We start from the raw sequence: 20,586 nt of genomic DNA on the forward strand, positions 1-20,586 counted from the left end.
TGAGTATTAGCTGGTTCTTTAAAAATTTGTAGGGTCACTTTCCAGAATTTTAAGTTCTTTGCTGACTTTTTAAAGCTCTACTTTTTATCTCTATGAACATAATAAACATAGTTGTATCCAGTAATGCCAATGTCTGGAATATCTTGGGGTCCATTTCTGAGATTTTTTCCCCATAGATCCTAGTTTTATTGGTTATCTCATCAACTATCTTAGGTAATAATTATTAATTTGAGACTTAGAATGGTTAAATTTTCCTAGTTCATTGAATGTTCAGCAATTCTGGATTATGTCCTGGACATTTTGAATATTATGTTGTGAGAATCTGAGTCCTCTTCAGATTTCCTAGAGAATGTTTGTTTATTTTCTAACAGGCAGTCAGCTCACTTAGGTTCATAATAGGTTCTGTCTTGCTTTTTCAGTGTGGGAGTTCCAATATCAGTTCAATTTTTAATGCCTTTGCTGTGCTGCCCCTGGGTCTGTTTAATGTATGCTCTACTCAAGGATAGTTCTGGGTCTACTCAAGGATAGTTCTGGGTTTTATGTAGATTCCAGTTTGCAAAGCTTTTGTCCCATGCATATATAACCTCTCCCATTATCAACATACCTCACCAGAGTGGCACATTTGTTACAATTGATGAACCTACATTGCCACATCATGATTGTCCAAAGTTCATAGTTTACATTAGTGTTCACTCTTGGTATTGTACATTCTATGGGTTTGGACAAATATATCCCCCATTATAGTATAATACAGAATAGTTTCATTGCACTAAAATTCTGTGTTCTGCCTGTTGATTCTCTACACCTTACCCTGGTAACCACTGGTCTTTTAACTGTCTCCATAATTTTGCCTTTTCCAGAATGTTAGGTAGTTGGAATCCTACAGTATGTGGCCTTTTCAGATTGGCTTCTTTCACTTAGTAATATGCATTCAAGGTTCCTCCATGTCTTTTCATCACTTGATAGTTCATTTTTTAAGCACTGAATAATATTCCATTCATTGTTTGCACACACCACAGCTTATTTATCCATTCACCTACTAAAGGACATCTTGGTTGCTTCTAAGTTTTGGCAGTTATGAATAAAGCTGCTATAAGTATCCATGTGCAGGCTTTTGTGTGGACATTTTAAACTCCTTTAGGTAAATACCAAGGAGCACAATTCCTGGATCATATGGTAAAAGTATGTTTAGTTTTGTAAGAAACTGCCAAACTGTCTTCCAAATTGGGTGTACAATTTTTATTTCCACCAGCAGTGAATGAGAGTTTCTATTGTTCTATACTCTCACCAGGATTTGGTGTCGTCAAAGTTCTGGATTTTGGCCATTCGAATAGGGGTGTGTATTGGTATCTCGTTGTTCTAAATTGCATTTCTCTGATGACATATGATGGGAATCTTTTCATATGATTATTTTCCATCTGTATGTCTCCTTTGGTAAGGTGTCTGTTAAGGTCTTTGGCCCATTTTTAAATCAGATTGCTTATTTTCTTATTGTTAGTCAACAATAAGAAAAAAGACTTAACAATTTTGAGTCTTTGTGTATTATAGAAAACAGTCCTTTATCAGATGTTTCTTTTGCAGACATTTTCTCCCAGTCTGCGGCTTGTATTCTCATTCTCTTGACATTATTTTTTGGAGAGCAGAAGTTTTTATTTTTATTTATTTTATTTATTTATTTATTTATTTATTTTTTGAGACGGAGTCTCGCTCTGTCGCCCAGGCTGGAGTGCAGTGGCCAGATCTCAGCTCACTGCAAGCTCCGCCTCCCAGGTTCACACCATTCTCCTGCCTCAGCCTCCCGAGCAGCTGGGACTACAGGCGCCTGCCACCTCACTCGGCTAGTTTTTTGTATTTTTTTAGTAGAGACGGGGTTTCACCGTGTTAGCCAGGATAGTCTCGATCTCCTGACCTCATGATCCGCCCGTCTCGGCCTCCCAAAGTGCTGGGATTACAGGCTTGAGCCACACGCCCGGCGAGAGCAGAAGTTTTTAATTTTAATGAAGTCCGGCTCATGAATTATTTCTTTCATGGATTGTATCTTTGTTATTGTATCTTAAAAAAAAAAAAGTCATTGTGATACCCAAGATCATCCAGGTTTTCTCCTATTTATCTTGGAGTTTTATGGTTTGTATTTTACATTTAGGTCTATGATACATTTTTAGTTAATTTTTTTTAAGGTTGTAAGATCCGTGTCCAGATTTTTTTTTTTTTGCATGTAGATGTCCACTTGCTTCAGCATCATTTTTTGAAAAGACCATCTTTTCTCTATTTTATAGCTGTTACTCCTTTGTCAAAGATCAGTTGACTATTTATTTGGGTCTATTTGTTACTCCCTTGTCAAAGATCAGTTGACTATATTTATTTGGGTCTATTTCTGGACTCTCCATTTTGTTCCTTTGATCTCTTTGTCTCTTTTCCCCACTAATCCCTCACTATGTTGATTACTGTAGCTTTATAGTAAGTCTTGAATTTGAGTAGTATCAGTTCTCCAACTTTGTTCTTCTCCTTTAATGTCGTGCTGGCTCTTCTGAGTCTTTTGCCTCACCATATAAACTTCAGAATCAGTTTGTAGATATCCACAATATGACTTGCTGAGATTTTTACTGGGATTGCATTGAATCTGTAGATCAAGTTGGGAAGGATTGACATCTTGACAATATTGAATCTTCCTATCCATGATCATGGAATATTTCTCTATTGATTTAATTATTATTTGATTGTTTTCATCAAAATTTTATAGTTTTCCTCATATAACTCTTGCACATGTTTTGTTAGATTTGTGCCTAAGTATTTCATTTTTTTTTGTATACTAATGTAAATGGTATTGTGTTTTCAATTTCAAATTCCACTTATTCATTGCTGGTGTATAGGAAAATGATTGACTTTTGTATAGTATATTGACCTTGTATCATGCAACCTTGCTGTAATTGCTTATTAGTTCCAGGATTTTTTTGCTGTTGATTCTTTCAAATTTTCTTTTTTTTTTTTTTTTTTTTTGAGACAGAGTCTCGCTATGTCGCCCAGGGTGGAGTGCAGTGGCCGGATCTCAGCTCACTGCAAGCTCCGCCTCCTGGGTTTTTACGCCATTCTCCTGCCTCAGCCTCCCGAGTAGCCGGGACTACAGGCGCCCACCACCTCGCCCGGCTAGTTTTTTGTATTTTTTAGTAGAGACGGGGTTTCACCGTGTTAGCCAGGATGGTCTCGAACTCCTGACCTCGTGATCCGCCCGTCTCGGCCTCCCAAAGTGCTGGGATTACAGGCTTAAGCCACCGCGCCCGGCCGATTCTTTCAAATTTTCTGTACAGACAGCTATGTTACCTGTGAACAAAAATAGTTTTTATTTCTTTATTCTCAATCTGATTCCATTTGTTTCCTTTTTTTGTTTTATTGTATTAATTGAAACTTTAAGGACAATGTTGAAAAAGAATGGTGAGAGGGGACATCCTTGCGTTGTTCCTGATCTTAGTGGGAAAGCTTCTAGTTTCTCACCATTAAGTATGATATTAGCTATAGATTTCTGTAGATATTCTTTATTAGGTTGAGCAAGTTTCCTTCTATTCCTAGTTTACTAGGAGTTTTTATCATGAATGGGTGTTGGACTTTGTCAAATAATTTTTCTATATCTATTGATATGATCATGTAATTTTTTTAGCCTGTTATGTGATGGATTACAATAATTGATTTAAAATGCTGAGCCAGCCTTGCATACCTTGACTGCATTCCATTTGGTTGTGTGTTGTATAATTCTTTTTATACTTTATTATTATTATTTTTTTTTGAGACAGGATCTTGCTCTGTCACCCAGGCTGGAGTGCAGTGGCTTTTCACAGGCATGATCATAGCTCACTATAGCCTTGAACTCCTGGGCTCAAGTGATCCTCCTGCCTCAGCCTCCTCAGTGGCTGAGACTATAGTTGTGTGCCACTGCACCCAGATAATTTTTTAAATTTCTTTTTAGAGATGGGATCTTGCTGTGTTGCCCAGGCTAGTCTCAAACTTTTGGCCTCAAGCAATCCTCCCACTTCAGTCTCCTGAGTAGCTGGAATTGGGATTTTAGGTGTGGGCCACTGTGTCGGCTCCTTTTATACATTATTGGATTTGATTTGCTAATATTTTGTTGAGTATTTTTGTATCTGTGTTTGTGAGAGATTATTTGTCTGTAGTTTTCTTATAATGTCTTTGTCTGGTTTTGGTATTAGGGTACTGCTGGCATCATAGAATGAATCAGAAAATATTCCCTCTGCTTCTATCTTCTGAAAGAGATAGTAGAGAATTGGTATAATTTCTTCCTTAAATGTTCGTAGAATTCACCAGTGAAGCTGGCAGGTCTGGTGCTTTCTGTTTTGGAGGGTTATTAATTATTGACTTAATTTCTTTAATAGATATAGGCTTATTCATATTGCCTATTTTTAATTCTGTGAGTTTTGGCAGTTGTGTCTTTTGACAGTTGGTCCATTCCATTTAGGTTAGCAAATTTGTGGGCATAGAATTGTTCATAATATGTCTTCATTTTAACATCCGTGGGGTTTGTATTGATGTCTCCTTTTTCATTTATGTATTAGTAATTTGAATCTTCTCTCTCTTTTTCTTAGCCTGGCTAGAATTTATTGATTTTATCGATCTTTTCAAATAACCAGCTTTTGGTTTCATTGATTTTTTAAAATTGTTGATTTTCTGTTTTCACTTTCATGGTTTTTACTCTAATTTTCATTACTTCTTTTCTCCTTCTTAGTTTGGATTTAATTTGCTCTTCTCTTTCTAGTTGCCTACAGCAGAAATTTAGATGATTGATTTCAGATAGTCTTTTCCAATTTATGCATTCAATGCTATAAATTTTCCTCTCAGTTTTTCCTGTATCCCACAGATTTCGATAATGTGTGTTTTAATTTTCATTTAGTTCAAAATATTTTTTTGAATTTCTCTTGAGATTTCTTCTTTGACTCAGGTGGTATTTAGAAGTGTCTTGGTTAATCTCCAGGCATTTTGTGATTTTCCAGCTATCCTTCTGTTATTTATTTCTGGTTTAATTCCATTGTGATCTGAGAGCAGATACTGTACAATTTATGATCTTTTAAATTTGTTAAGGTGTGTTTTATGGCCCAGAATATGGTCTATCTTGATGAATGTTCCATGTGAGCTTCAGAAGACTATGTATGTTATTGTTGGATTAAGCAGTCTGTAGATGTCAAGGTGATTGATGGTTTTATTGAATCCAACTACAGGTTAAGCAGCCCTAATCCAAAAATCCCAAATCTAAGATACTCCAAGATCCAATTGAGTGCCAAAATTGATGCTCAAAGGAAAATGCTCATTGGAGCATTTCAAATTTTGGATTTTCAGATTGGGGATGCTCGACTGGTAAACACAATGGAAATATTCCAAAATCTAAGAAAAAATCTGAAATCTGATATATTAATTGTTCTGGTCCCAAACATTTTGGATAAGGGACACTCAACCTACATGTCTTACTGATTTTCTGCCTGCTGAATCTGTCCATTTCTGATAGAGTTGTTGAAAGCTTCAGCTATAATAGAGGATTAATTTATTTCTCCTTGCAGTTCTACCAGTTTTTGCTTTATGTATTTTGACACCGTATTGCTAGACCTATACATGTTAAACATTGTTATATCTTCTTGGAGAATTGACCCAAAAGCATTTTATTATTATTTATTTATTTTTTTGATACAGAGTATTGCTCTGTCACCCAGACTGCAGTGCAATGATGTGATCACAGTTCACTGCAGCCTTGAAATCCTGGGCTCAAGGGAATATCTTACCTCAGCCTCTTGAGTAGTGGGGACTATAGGTGTGTAGCACCATGCCTGACTGATTTTTCTATTTTTTGTAGAGGTGGATTTTGCTATGTTGCCTAGGCTGGTCTCGAACTCTTGGACTTAAGTAGTCCTCCATCCTCAGCCTCTCAAAAGTACTGGGATTACAGGCACGAACCACTGTGCTCAGCTGTAAAAGCATTTTGAAATGGCCCTCTTTGTATCTGACAACTTTCCTTGCTTTGAAGTTGGCTGTGTCTGAAATTAATATAGCTATTCTTTTTTATATGATTATTTGCCGTCTGTATGTCTCCTTTTGTAAGGTGTCTGTTAAAGTCTTTGGCCCATTTTTTTAATCAAGTTGCTTGTTTTCTTATTGTTGAATTTTAATCAACAATAAGAGAAAAGACTTAACAGTATTTGAGTCTTTGTATATTATAGATAACAGTCCTTTAAAAGATGTTTCTTTTGCAGACATTTTCTCCCAGTCTGTGGTTTGTATTCTCATTTTCTTGACATTCTCTTTTGTAGAGGGGAAGTTTTAAAATTTCTTTTGATTAGTGTTAATATGCTTTCTTGTGATTAGTGTTAATATGGTATATCTGTATCCATTTACTTTTATTCTAGATGTGTTTTTACATTTAAAGTGAGTTTCTTATAGACAGCATGTAGTTGGGTATTGTTTTCTGATCCACTCTGACAATCTCTTAGTCGGTCATTTAGACTATTGTCATTCAAAGTGATTATTGATATATTTGGATTATTATCTACCATATTTATTACTGTTTTTCTATTTGTTGTCCTGTTCTTTGTTCCTATTTTTGTCTTTTACACTTTTTATACTATTTGTGGTTTTAATTGAGCCTTTCCTGTGATTCCATTTTCTCTCCTTTCTTAGAATATTAGTTATACTTCTATTTTTACTTTTTAAAGTGATTTCACTAGAGTTTGCAATATATATTTACAGTAATCCAAGTCCACTTTCAAATAACCCTCTACTGCTTCAAGGTTACTATGGGTACCTTATAATTCTTTCCTCCCATCTTTTATTTTTTTCTTTTTTTTGGATACAGAGTCTTGTTCTGTTGCCCAGATTGGAGTGCAGTGGTGCCATCTCAGTTCACTGCAACCTCCACCTCCCGGGGTCAAGTGATTCTTGTGTTTCAACCTCCTGAGTAGCTGAGATTACAGGTGCCCACCACCAAGCCCGGCTAATTTTTGTATTTTTAGTAGTGACAGGGTTTTGTCATGTTGGGCAGACTGGTCTTGAACTCTTGACCTCAAGTGATCCACCCTCCTCCGCCTGCCAAAGTGCTGGGAATACAGGCTTGAGCCACCATGCCTGGCCTCCTCCCATCTTTTGTATCATTGCTGTCATTCATTTCTTTTATATAAAGCATAAATAAGCATTTATAATCTAATACATTGTTGCTATTTTTTGTTTTGTTTTGTTTTTTTGAGGCAGAGTCTCATTCTGTTGCCCAGGCTGGAGTGCAGTGGCATGATCCTGGCTCACTGCAACCTCTGCCTCCTGGGTTCAAGTGATTCTCCTGTCTCAGCCTCCTGAGTAGCTGGGATTACAGGCATGTGCCATGACACCCTGCTAACTTTTGTATGTTTAGTAGAGATGGAGTTTTGCCATGTTGGCCAGGCTGGTCTCAAACTCCTGACCTCAAGTGATCCACCTGCCTTGGCCTCCTAAAGTGCTGGGATTACAGGCGTGAGCCACTGTGCCCGGCCCGTTGTAGATATTACTATTTTTGACAAACTTATATGTTAGACCAATTAAGAATAAGAAAAATAAAAGTTATTTAGCCTTCACTTATTTCTGCGTTGATGCTCTTTTTTTCTTTCTTTCTTTTTGTTTTTGGTTTTTTTTTTTTTTGGTAGAGATGGGGTCTTGCTAAGAACTTCTGGCCTCAAGTGATTCTCCCACCTCAGCCTCCCAAAGCGCTGGGATTACAGGTGTGAGCCACTGAGACCAGCTGTTGCTCTTTTTTTTTTTTTTAATAGAGATCTGAATTTCTAAACCATTTTCTTTCTCTTTAAATAATTTCTTTTAACATTTCTTGGAAGGCAGGTCTGCTGGCAACACATTCTGTCAACTTTTGTCAGAGAAAGTCTTTATTTCTTCACTTTTGAAGGATAGTTTCTCAAATTACAGAATTCTGTGTTGCTTTTTTTTTCCCTCTCAACATTTTAAATATTTTACTCCATTCTATTCTTGCCTGCATGGTTTCTGAGGAGAAGTCAGATATAATCTTTCTTTTTGCTCCTCTATAGGTAAAATGTTTTTTTCCTCTAGCTTTATCTTTGATTTTCTGTAGTTTGAATGTAATATGCATGGGTATAGTGTTTTTGGCATTTATCCTGCTTTCTGTTCTCTGAGCTTCCTGGATCTGTGATTTGGTGTCTGACATTAATTTAGGGGAAATTCTCAGTCATTATTGTTACAAATATATTTTTTTTATGTTCCTTTTTTTCTTTCTTCTCCTTCCGGTATTCCCATTCACAACTACTTTTCATAGTTGTCTCACAGTTCTTGGATATTCTGTTCTGTCCTTTCTAGTCTTTTCTCTCTTTGCCTTTCAGTTTTTGAGGTTTCTGTTGAAATATCTTCAACTTCAAAGATTTCTTTCCTCAGCTGTGTCTAGTCTACTAATAAGCCCTTCATTTATTCGTTTTATTTTTTTTTAGAGACAAGGTCTTTCTATGTTGTCTAGGCTGGTCTCCAACTCCTGGCCTCAAGTAATCATCCTGCCTGAGGCTTCCGAGTGACTGGGATTATGGGCCTGAGCCCCCACACCCACAAACCCTTCATTTCTGTTACAGTGGTTTTGAGCTGTAGCATTTATGTTTTGAGTCATTCTTAGAATTTTCACCTATCTCTTTAAATTGCTTATCTATTCTTGTGTGATGTCTACTTTATCCATTAGAGCCTTTAGTATATCAATCACAGTTGTTCTAAATTACTGGTCTGGGATAATTCTGACATCCTTAATTGTATTGGAGTCTGGTTCTGATGCTTGTCTTGTCTTGTCAAAGTGTATTTTTTGCCTTTTAGTATGCTTGTATTTTTATTGTTTTGGATAGCTACACATGATGTACTGGGTAAAGGAATTGTTGTAATGTGCTGGTAAAGTATAGGGGGAGGAGTGTTCTATAGACCTGTGGTTAGGTCTCAGTTTTTCAGCAAATTTTTGCCTCCAGACTATGAACTTCATAAATACTTCTCAGCCCTTGCATCCCGCTCCTCCTTAGATGGGACGGGGTGGGTAGAGTGGGCTGCAGTTGGGAATTTCCCATTTTCCATGTGGAAGGCTAGAGGGGGATGGAGTTGGATATTTTCCTTACTTCACATGGAGGACTACAGCTGTCTGGAATTGGGTATTTCCCTTCCCCCAGGTTAGTTAGGCTCTGACAAATTTCCAACAGATTTTTCTCTCCCAAGGGAGGCCTTGTTAAGAACAGGACACATTGGCATAGTTCAAAATGGCTTTTCCTGCCAGAAGCACAAGGGGATGTTTTTCCTATATTCATTGTGAGAAACCTGGTAGAGCTCCAGAAGGTAAAACTCACAATTATCTGGGCCCTCTCTGATGACTGGTTCTCCATAGAGGTTTTATTATTTTTATTTTTTTGAGATAGAGTCTTGCTCTGTTGCCCAGCTCACTGCAACCTCTGCCTCCTGGGTTCAAGCGATTCTCATGTTTTAGCCTTATGAGTAGCTGGGACTGTAGGCATGTGCTACCATGCTTGGAGAATTTTTGTATTTTTAGTAGAGATGGGGTTTTACCACATTGACCAGGGTGGTCTTGAACTCCTGGCATCAAGCAACGTGCCAACTTCCGCCTCTCAAAGTGCTAAGATTACAGGCATGAGCCACCACACCCAGTTTCCACAGAGTGTATCTCTCAGATTTGTTTACACTGAATTTCCAGCAATGCATCAATTATAGTTCAGGTTTTCTTTCCCTGACTCTGGTGCCCACAGAGTTTTCTGCTCATGGGTTTCTGCCCTGGTAAGTTATGATTCTCTCTGTGTTTGCCTGTCTGTCCGATTTTGGGGTAGTTTGCCCTGCGACTTTACTTCTCTTAAGATTTGAGAAGAGTTGTTAATTTTTTAGTTTGTTTAGCTTTTTACTTGTCGTTAGGATGGAGCAGTGACTTCTAAGATTCTTCACATCAGACTGGACCCAAACAACTTTTGATGCAACTTAAAAAGACCCAGTAATGATTTAGATAACCCAATGTTCATCATTAACACAGAATTTTAAATATTTTAATGTTTTCCGGAGGCATTTTGAGCATTATCTTGTTGATATCTTATTTTAAAATTTAATTTTGAAATTTTTATATTAACAACAGATGAATATGAACGGGAAGAAACCAGACAAGTTTATATGGATCTAAATAATAACATTGAGGTGAGTGTTAATGAAATCTGAGTATTTTAAACATAGAAATTTCTAAGCAAATTATAGTGATTACCACAAAGATATGGACAACTATTCTTACTGAAAAGATTATTATTTATTTGTTGATATATTATTGTATCACTAATAAAATTCCTAAGGTTCTATACTATGAGCATTAATGTTTTGTTATGTAGTAGCTTTTTGATTTATATGTTAGTGACATCACTTAATTTATCAAATATTTGCTGACTCTTGTCAGAAATCAGCACATTGTTACACATAACCATTAATTTGAAAACAGATAAAGTATTATTCATCTGTGTCTGGCTTCTGTTTACCTTTGTTATCTCGTCTCTTGTCATTCTTCACTTTGCTTTTCTGCTATAGTCACTCTTATGTTTCTCAAATTTGCTAAGCTCTTTCTGATGGTGCTTCTTTGAATTTGTACCTTTTCCAGAACTTTTATATCTAAGGTCTTATGCACATTTCTAAAGTTCATTTTTCTTTTTTTGTTATTCTCCCCTTAATACTTTATCTAAAATTTCTATTTGATTATTCTATATATATCCACCTCATTTAACTTTTCTTAAGAGCACATAAAGCTACTTGGCATTTATTTGATATATATATGTGTGTGTGTGTGTATTTGCATTCTTTTTTACACTTTATTATAAGTCCCAGTAGGGTAGAGACTTTGTCTTCTATCCCTATTGCCTAAAACAGTTCCTGGCACATAATAGGCACTCAGTAATTAATTAATTAATTAACCTGATTTTACAAAGCAAGATTTGTTGAAAGCTGAATGAACACATGCTGCCAGATGATGGAAGTGTAACTTCGGATTCATGTTGAGAGGCCTCACTTTAGTGGAGAAGACATAAATAAATAAGCACAAATAAATATGAAATTACAGATTTTGATACATGCTATTAAGTAAATGGCTGGTGTACCAACAATCCATTTGCTGCTGTTTTGTATTGTATAACATGTTGCCAGTGCATTTAAGCATTTGGGAAACTAACATAAGGCCCTCTTAATACATTTTTAGTAAGTAATTCAAATTACAATTTTTAATTATTCCAAATTGTGTGGTTTTAAATTTAATGATCACATGATACAAATTTGATAATATTTTCATAGTTTGAAGAAAGCTATTTGAAAAAATCTAAGTGTGATTCTTAAAAGTTAAACTTTATATTTCAGAAAATGGTAACAGCTTTTGAGGAACTTCGTGTGCAAGCTGAGAATTCCAGACTGGAAATGCATTTTAAGTGTAGGGATAGGGATCTTACTTAATTTTTATATTACTGTTTTGCTATTTATATTTTTATTGGATTCCATTAATGTTTTCATCTCTTTAGCCTGATGCTCTCAACTATTTTCTATTTTCTTTATTTCTGTAAGCCCTCTAAATCTTGTGGAATGTGGCAGGGAATTAATATTTGTTAAAAATAGTTTTGGGCTTTAAAACTATGTCTTTCATGAAATCAAACTAATTTTATTTTTTTAGAAATGTGATTTGGTCTCTTTTTACATATCTTGGTATAGTATGCATGTTAAAATAATTTTATATATATCATATTATATATACTTAAAGCCTGTTGTTTCAGATTAGTGTGTTTTAGAGAATAAACTTTTATATAGAAGAATTGTAAAATTTTAGGTTATTATAACTGATATTATTTATATTTAGTATTTTACTAAACAGAAAATAAGGAAGAAAACAGCAATTTTAACCCATTACAAACTTTTAGAGTTTAATATAATTTAGAGATAAATAAAGAGGTGAAATAAACTTTAAATTTTGTTTGTAATAGAAATGTGATACAATTATGTTATGACATTACAGTATATTTGTTTTATTTTTAAAGTAAAGGAAGATTATGAAAAAATCCAACACCTTGAACAAGAATACAAGAAGGAAGTAAATGACAAGGAAAAGCAGGTTTTTTTAAAAAAAAAACTCTTTGTATTCTTTATATTTGCTAATTCATTAAATACTTAAAATTTCAAAAGAAGTTTATATTTGCTGAATGTATGATAAATTCCTATGAGAGAATTTTAGTATTATACATATCTAAATATTTAACCTTTAGATTCACTTAATTTTTGTTGACTCAGATATGTACTCACTCTAGCTTTTTTTGCGTTTTAATCAATTATTCTATAATATTTATATCAGTAATAGGATATTGCCTCAAAATATATTATTTTGTGAGAAATTTTGTTCAGACAAAAACTTCATAAAATGTATAAATGATCATTGACTACTCAACTTACATTTTGCAGTTTGTTTTGAAATGTGCTATTCATAATACCAATGAAGAGGAACTAAAATATTCTGTTGCTTCTTTCTTTTTTCTTTTTTAGCCTAAGAAAACAAGACACAGATGCTTTTTTATATTAATGTCACGTAGTGGAAGACTTGAAAATGTTAACTCTATATCCTTTGGCATTCACAAGAATGTTTCAGATTATTATTATGCCATCTCTATCAGTTTCAAGTCTTCTGCTTCCCAAATGGAAAGCAATATATATAATAGAATCCTTTTCTATTTCTCACTATATTTGCAGTTTTTCTTGTCTGATTTGCCACAAGATGTCTTCTAACCTGGTTAACAGGGATATCTACTTAATAATTTAAAAAATTATTTCACAGTACAGAGAGGATAATAAAAACCACAAAAATAGAGTGAAGTACTAAAACGCTTTTTGGTGTTCTAGGTGCATGGGCAGAGCTTACAGATTGTTGGGCTTCCTTCTAAAATGATGGCATGGCCAGCTAGTACTTTTACTGAGGACTCCTAAATGTCGTTATTTGTAACAATTTTTTTTTGCTGGGGCTTTCTAAATTCTTGCTTGCGGATACAAACTTGGCTGATGGCATTCTGGAGCTGGATTGGGCAGGATAGCAAAGACAGACTGAATCTTACCATTATATATGTTGATTTTTCCATTATATATACCCCCACCCATCCCTGTGCCTGGAATACCCATGTTTAGAGATTGCCTTTTTCAATTTGATATGCCACTGTCTCTTACAAAGATAATAGGGCCAGTTCTCTGACTACATTGGCTGCCAGGGAGTAGAGTACCAGTGTGGGAGGGTTAAGTGGACCAGCTGAAAAACATGTAGACAAGTACATAAAATAATTGTAGGTATTATGAATGTTAAGGTGTCATATTTAACTTTTTATATTGATAATGTATTATTTAAATATTTTAGGTGTCACTACTATTGATCCAAATCTCTGAGAAAGAAAATAAAATGAAAGATTTAACATTTCTGCTAGAGGAATCCAGAGATAAAGTTAATCAATTAGAGGAAAAGACAAGTAAGAATTTATATAAGATAATATAATGTACCTTATGTATTCCTCTTGTTATGTTCGAAATGTTGGCTTTCATTACAAGTTTGTTTTAATGCTTTCTAGTACTGTAATTCTCAATCTGAGTTGGTTTTGTTGGAGGAGGGCATAATAGATTAATCTGGGAAGCTTTTGTAAAATACATATACTCTTCTTTTCCCTTTTCCATGCTCTTACCTTTTTCAAATGTTTCAACTATATGCTCCACAAAGATAGAGACCTTGTCTTTTTTGTTCACTGACTTGAAACTGTTTGTTGCATTCCAAGTGTCGAGAACAGTGCCTGGCACATATAAGACACTCAAAATTAATAATATTATTATTTTTTGAGATGGAGTCCCACTCTATCACCCAGGCTGGGGTGCAGTGGCACAATCTTGGCTCACTGCAACCTCTGCCTCCTGAGTTCAAGTGATTCTCCTGTCTGAGCCTCCTTAGTAGCTGGGACTACAGGTGTGTACCACCACGCCCGGCTAATTTTTGTATTTTCTTGGAGACAGGGTTTCACCATGTTGCCCAGGCTGATCTTGAACTCCTGACCTCAGGTAGTCCACCTGTCTCAACCTCCCAAAGTTCTGGGATTACAAGCATGAGCCACTGTGCCTAGCAAAAATTATTTTTTGAATGAACAAATCGTATGGGAGCACGATGGAGAGAGTTACTGATTTTTCCCAGAGAGAGACCTGTAGAAAGGCAGTAGGAAAAAACTGTTGAACTGTTTAAAAGTTTACTAGACAGTGAACTGGAGGAGACAATATAGGTGGAATAAATGGCTTGTGCAAGTCATGGAAGTAGAAATGTTAGGGTATATTTTTAGTAAACTGACTGGTGTGGCAATATCTTATTGAACTCAGGCAGATGAAATTGTAAAAGATTTGGATCCCTTTATGAAGGATCCTGAGTGTAGTGTCATGTTTAGACTCTCTTATTAGTGAATATTTTTCAAACTTTTCCAAAAGGCAGGACACTTAGAAGGCATAGTGTTTGTGAAACACCATGCACCTTGCAGAACATTATAGAGATCTTATGTTTTTCTGTTCTTCAAAACGTTCTCTTTTCTTCATATGGCAAATGATTATCTGGTTTCTGCCAATCTATACCTGCTAATTTCATCTTACTGTCATAACTATGTGATATTCTCCAGATATATTGAAATAATTTAACTTCACTTATATTTTGTGATCTTTCAATCCCACCCCATGCTTTTGGCTACTACCTCTACTCAAAATGAATCTCTTCTCTCCACCCCACGTCTGTTGGCTAAATTCTTAGTAATGGCGTAAGCATTACCTGTTTGTCTGTCCCCTGTGACTAGGAGTGTCCTGAGGAGGGATTGGGTTTTAAATATCTTTGTAACTATAGTGCCTAGTATATTGTTATGCATATAATATGAGTTCAATAGTTGGATGAATGAAATAATATTTAATCTTATCATATAAACTGAAAAAAGTAATACATAACTATAATTCTATATGATTTCTGTAGACTCAAACCCACTGAAATGTGTTCATTTAAGTGATTTTTCATTGTTTCCCATATGTGTGTATCTTCTGCTTATTTTTCTCTGTGTTCAGTGTGGATATTTTTTACTAATCTGTTATCTGATCCTGCCTGTGATATGTCTAATTTGCTTTAAACCCATCTACTGAATTCTTTACTTTAAATGAATCATATATTTTTCATTTTGAAGTTTCCATTTGATTACTTAAGAGTTCAATTCTCTGGTTAAGTTTTCTCCTCTTTTAAAAATCTCGTTTTTCACCTCTTAAATATATATTCATCATTGATACTTTATAGCTATTCTCTGTTTATTTTAATATATGTCTCATCTGTTGGTTTATTTCTGTTGTTTCTTTTTTAAAACTGTGGTAAAATATGTGTGACATAAAATTTACCACGTTAATAATATTTAAGTGTCCAGTTCTGTAGCATTAAGTATGTTCACATTGTTATTCAACCATAACCACCATCTGTCTTCTCCAAGAACTCACCATCCAAGAACTCTTCATCTTGCAAAATGGAAACTCTGTACCCATTAAAAAATAGCATTCCATTCCCTTCTTCCTGCAGCTTCCGGCAACCACTATTTGATTTTCTTTCTTTTTACTTTTACTTTTTAATTTTGCTGTTTGGGCATTTGTTCTTATCCTTTGGTGTGCCCAGTAATTTTTAAAATTAAATTCTGTACATTGTAATAAGAAAAATCTTGGAGCTTCCCGAAGATGTTGTCTTTTCTCTGCTAGAGAGAAATTGGGTGTGTGTTGGGTTGATTATCTGAATCCAGTTAGAGACTGAGCTAAATGAAAGGAAACTGGCCAAGTATATAAGGTTTTTCAAGTCTTCAATTTTGTTTCTTTAGCTCTTTGAGACGTCTCAAAAGTAAGCTGGCTTTTCTGTTCCTTAGCAACAGGCCTCTCTGCCTGGTTTAAGACAACATCTTAGTCTTTTGTTTATACCCAGATCGGCAGATGTCAGTTGTACTTTATCAGTTCACTTTCAGTGTTTTCTTTTAAGAATCTTAGCCCATTTAGTCCTTTTATGTCATTCTGCCTTTTTTGGTTGTTTCCAGTGTGAGAGTTGGTATGCTACTAACTACTCCACCCTGCCTAGAAATATTCATTTAAATTAATTATGATCGACTAATTTTTGTTTTTCTTTTTAATGTTTGCTTGTTATTACCTAATTTATTTTGTCACTTGCTAATAATAGTTGGTTCCTAAAGAGTATTAATTATCAAAAATTAAGTAGATAACAATAATATTTTACATGATTTCATTATTTCTTGTGGCTGAACAGTATTCCAATTTGTGTGTGTATGTGTATATATATATATATGTATGTATACATTTCTTTATCCAGTCATCTGTTGATGAACACCAGTTGATTCCATATTGCTGCTATTGTGAATAGTGCTACAATAGGTGTATTTTAGTTCTATAGACAGGACATTATTATTACTGTTTTATACAGACAGTATTTATTTCATTTTACCCATGTATTTTTTTTTCAATTTCTTTGCTGTTTTTTTTTTTGTATCTTAAACTTTTTGTTCAGATCATTTTCTGTTTAAAATAGGAATATTTAAAATCTCCTTTAGTGAGAATATGTTTGTGATTAGCTGTCAGAGATTCCATTTGTCTGAAAATTTATTTATTCATTCTCATCCATAAAGGATATGTTTGCATGATATGTCTTTCTAGGTTGGCACACCATATGTTATTTTTAGACATTTCTTTTAGCACATGGAAGGTATTATTTTACTTTCATTCTTTCTTTCTTTTTTTTTTTTTTTCGAGATGGAGTCTCGCTCTGTTGCCCAGGCTGGAGTGCAGTGGGACAATCATGGCCTCAAGTGATCCTCCCAACTCAGCCTCCCGAGTAAATGGGATACGGGCAGATGCCACTACACCTGGCTAATTTTAAAATTTTTTGTGGAGACAGGGTCTCACTATGTTGCCCAGGATGGTCTCAAACTCCTGGGCTCAAGCAATCCTCCTGCCTTGGCTTCCCAAAGTCCTGAGATTACAGATGTGAACCACCACACCTGGCTTACTATGTTGGTTTTAAGAAGTCAGTAGTATCTTTTCAGATTTTCTTCATCTTTGATTTTTAGCATTTACAGTATAATATGTTTACTCATAGGCTTAGTTTTGTTTAATAACTTCTTCAATCTATAAATTACTGTCTGTTACTATTGTGTCTTGGAAATTCTCAACAATAATCTCTTCAGATATTGTATTTACTCTACTTTCTGTTTCCTCATTTTCTGAGTAAGAAAAAAATGTTGAGGGAAAAAACCCATGTTGCTTCTTGGGAGGCTAAGGTGGAAGGATCACTTAAGCCCAGGAGTTTGAGGGTACAGTGAGCTATGATTGCTCCATTGCACTCCAGCCTGGGTGGCAGAGTGAGACCCTGTCTCAAAACAAACAAACAAACAAACAAACAAAACAAACAAACCAAACCCGAAACCAAAGTAAAAACCTACATTAATTTTCTAATTCTTCTTTGACTCTTAATCTCTTTTTCCTATTTCAACAGTTTTGCCTTTCTATACCTTATCGTAGATAATTTCTTTTTACCTATCTTGTAATTCACTAATTTTCTTCTCTTTTATTTCTCACACATTATGAAATTCCTCCATTTAATTTTAGTTACTAAGATGTTTATTTTAAGATGTTATTTTTCTTTTTCTAAGCTGCCATTCTACTTTATCTAGTTTTCTATTCTTATTTTCAAGGTTGTCTTTTCTTTAAATATACAAATCATAGCTATTTTATATTCCTTTTCTGATAATTTTTTATTTTAAATGTTTGTGATTCTCATTCTGTCTTGTTTATGATAGTTTTTAGTCAAAGTGCCTTGTTTGCTTGTGTGCCTTATTGTTTTTGACTTTATGCTCAATTTTTTTACGTGAAAAAAAAAAGATTACTTATAGGAATAAGTTAAGGCCTGCTTAACATCCCCCTGGGAGGATTTGCTTTTTCCCCCCCCATGCACATGGTGTTTCTATCCATTTGGGACAACCTTAAGTCAGCTTGAAGGCTTGGGGTGTCCTGAACCACTCAGGTGATTTCAACCTGGGCTGCAAATCTGCCTCTGAGTTGGTTTACTTTTGCTTGCTCCTTACATCAAAACTGTCCCAATTTATTGTACAAAAGTTTACTTCTTAGACTTTCTCTACTCTCTGTAGTCTTTGGGTTTTCATATATCTTAAATTCTTTATCCCATCATATTTTAAACCAAAAGTCCAACTTTGCCAGGGTTTGCAAATGCCCTTTGGGCACAAACAAGTTTTGTGGGTACCTTACTTCTATAGGTTTCTATTTTCTCTTCATTTTTGGCCTGGCAAATTCCTATTTTGTCAGGAGCTTAATGCTTTAATATTCTTAATATTTGATCTTGAATTTTTATTCCCGTTTACAGGAGTGTTTAAATGACAAAACTCATCATTATCCCTTTGGAGTTTTCAGTTTCAATTTTATGTATTACTTCTAGTAATTTTATTGATTTACTGATATCTTCCTTTAGTTTACAAAGTATGTGATAATACTTATTTTTAAGTTTCATAACCAATAATTCCAAAATCTGAAATCTTTGCAGATCTAAGTTGGCCTTTTGTTCACTTTGCTGACTCTGTTCATGGTGCTTTGTTTCCCATTGTGTTTGTTGATTGTGAGGTCATGTAACTTTATTTGTGTAAATTCTTTAAGGCCTGGATTAGCAGTATATTAGGCCTGGAGAAAATTTGCATGTTCCATTTTCTAGGATCCTGGGGAAATTTAGGAGCACTTCAAATTAAATTTTGGCTTGGAGCTCTTTTGAACATTCTGGCAGTATACATTCTGTTCCCATATATGACTAAGGGCTAGTTTGTGCTTATGATTTTTCAGGGGAAACATTTATTACCAGACCATAAGAAATAGTATCATAATGGACACCACAATCATTAGTCAACATTTCCCTCTCTCCAGGTTAACTTTTTCATTTTTTTGTTTTGTTTTGTTGTTGTTGTTGTTGTTGTTATTGTTTTTGACAGAGTCTCAGTCTGTCACCAGGCTGGAGTGCAATGGTGTGATCTCGGCTTGCTCAACCTCTGCCTCCCTGGTTCAAGTGATTCTCCTGCCTCAGCCTCCCCAGTAGCTGGGACTACAGGCACACACCACCATGCCCACCTAATTTTTGTATTTTTAGTAGAGACGGGGTTTCACCATGTTGGCCAGGATGGTCTCGAACTCCTGACCTCGTGATCTGCCCACCTTGGTCTCCCAAAGTGCTGGGATTACAGGCATGAGCCACCGGGCCTGGCCCAGATTTACTTTTTCTATTTTTTCCTCAGAGTTGGACCAATGACCCTTTCATTCTATGTAGGTTTTTCAGAATGGAATTTTAAAAATATAAACTTGGCACATACTTCTGTTGCTTAACATCCTTCATTGTTTTGCATGGTCTTCATGAATTATGAACCAGAAGACTCTGAACAAGTTATATAAGTCCTGTTATGATCTTGTCCTTATTATCCTTCCAATCATATCTCCTGTGACTTACTCGTTATACTTCAAGCCTTATGCTCCTAAAATACATTTTCTTTAGATGCCAGAATGTGTCATTCTATCTCTTCTGTGTTCCATGCTCTTACACTTGCCTGTGACCTTTTCTCTCCTAACTCCCATTACCTTTGCTAATTCTTACTGTCTTTCAAATGTTTCAACTCAGCTGCTACTTTCTGGAAGTCTTTAAACTTTCTCCATCTCCCTGTACCTCTAACTCTGACTGATCTTATTTGACTTAGGTGTCTCCTCTATGTAAACTCGCAGAACTTCTAGTGAGTACCCATCAGCGCAATCATTGTTTATTTGCCTGCCTGACCAATATACTGTAAATTATCATGAATATTAAGGTCCAGTTTCTACCATATATCACCATTATTATCGTGTTAATAGCAGTTATCATTTATTGATTATAGATTAGACACTGTGCTTGAGCATTTTAAGTTGCATTATCTTGTTTACTTCTAACAGCAGGTAACTCTTCATAATATGAATAATTATCATTATTCTAATATTCCAGGTGGGAAAAGTAGTCAGACTGGTTAAGTATCATGCCCGAGGCCAGGTAGCTTAGTAAAAGGAAACTGTATAATTTGAATCCAGAGAATATAATGAACTTCTTTTTTCTATTGTTTTTATGATGTTTAAAAATGAGTGCATAAATATGAACCATATAGACTAGTACCTGAGACTTAGTATTTATTAAAAATGGGCTCTTAAGTGGAGTCAAAAGCTTTTATTTGTCATTTAATAAATAAAGAGAATATTTTGAAAAATAAAAAAACAAGATAATCAATAATGAAAATAAAATCATGAATAATTTTACCCTCAGGAGATAAATTACTTTTCATATTTTAGTGTGTATCTTTTCCTTTTGCATGCAGTATTTAAATATTGTTTTAAACCCACTCTTTTTATTCTACATTTTATGAATATCCAAATTAGTAATCAATCAATAAAATTTGTGTTAAAAAATGTAAATCC

The 20,586-nt window shown here is 34.9% G+C and overlaps 3 protein-coding genes across 3 annotated transcripts in view; 1 reads left to right on the forward strand and 2 right to left on the reverse strand.

Annotated features, from left to right (window-relative positions):
• Nucleotides 1-20,586, reverse strand: part of CSDE1 (cold shock domain containing E1) — a 172,430-nt gene that overhangs the window by 146,106 nt on the left and 5,738 nt on the right. The gene's annotated exons all lie outside the window — the stretch shown is intronic.
• Nucleotides 1-20,586, reverse strand: part of SIKE1 (suppressor of IKBKE 1) — a 278,198-nt gene that overhangs the window by 92,505 nt on the left and 165,107 nt on the right. The window lies entirely within an intron of this gene.
• Nucleotides 1-20,586, forward strand: part of SYCP1 (synaptonemal complex protein 1) — a 111,758-nt gene that overhangs the window by 10,320 nt on the left and 80,852 nt on the right. The window contains exons 9-12 of the mRNA XM_050748443.1: nt 10,139-10,197; nt 11,392-11,461; nt 12,060-12,133; nt 13,415-13,523. Coding sequence (XP_050604400.1) covers nt 10,139-10,197; nt 11,392-11,461; nt 12,060-12,133; nt 13,415-13,523 — 312 coding nt within the window. The remainder of the gene's footprint in view (nt 1-10,138; nt 10,198-11,391; nt 11,462-12,059; nt 12,134-13,414; nt 13,524-20,586) is intronic.

Source organism: Macaca thibetana, chromosome 1 (assembly GCF_024542745.1).
Source record: "Macaca thibetana thibetana isolate TM-01 chromosome 1, ASM2454274v1, whole genome shotgun sequence".
NCBI lineage: Eukaryota > Metazoa > Chordata > Mammalia > Primates > Cercopithecidae > Macaca > Macaca thibetana.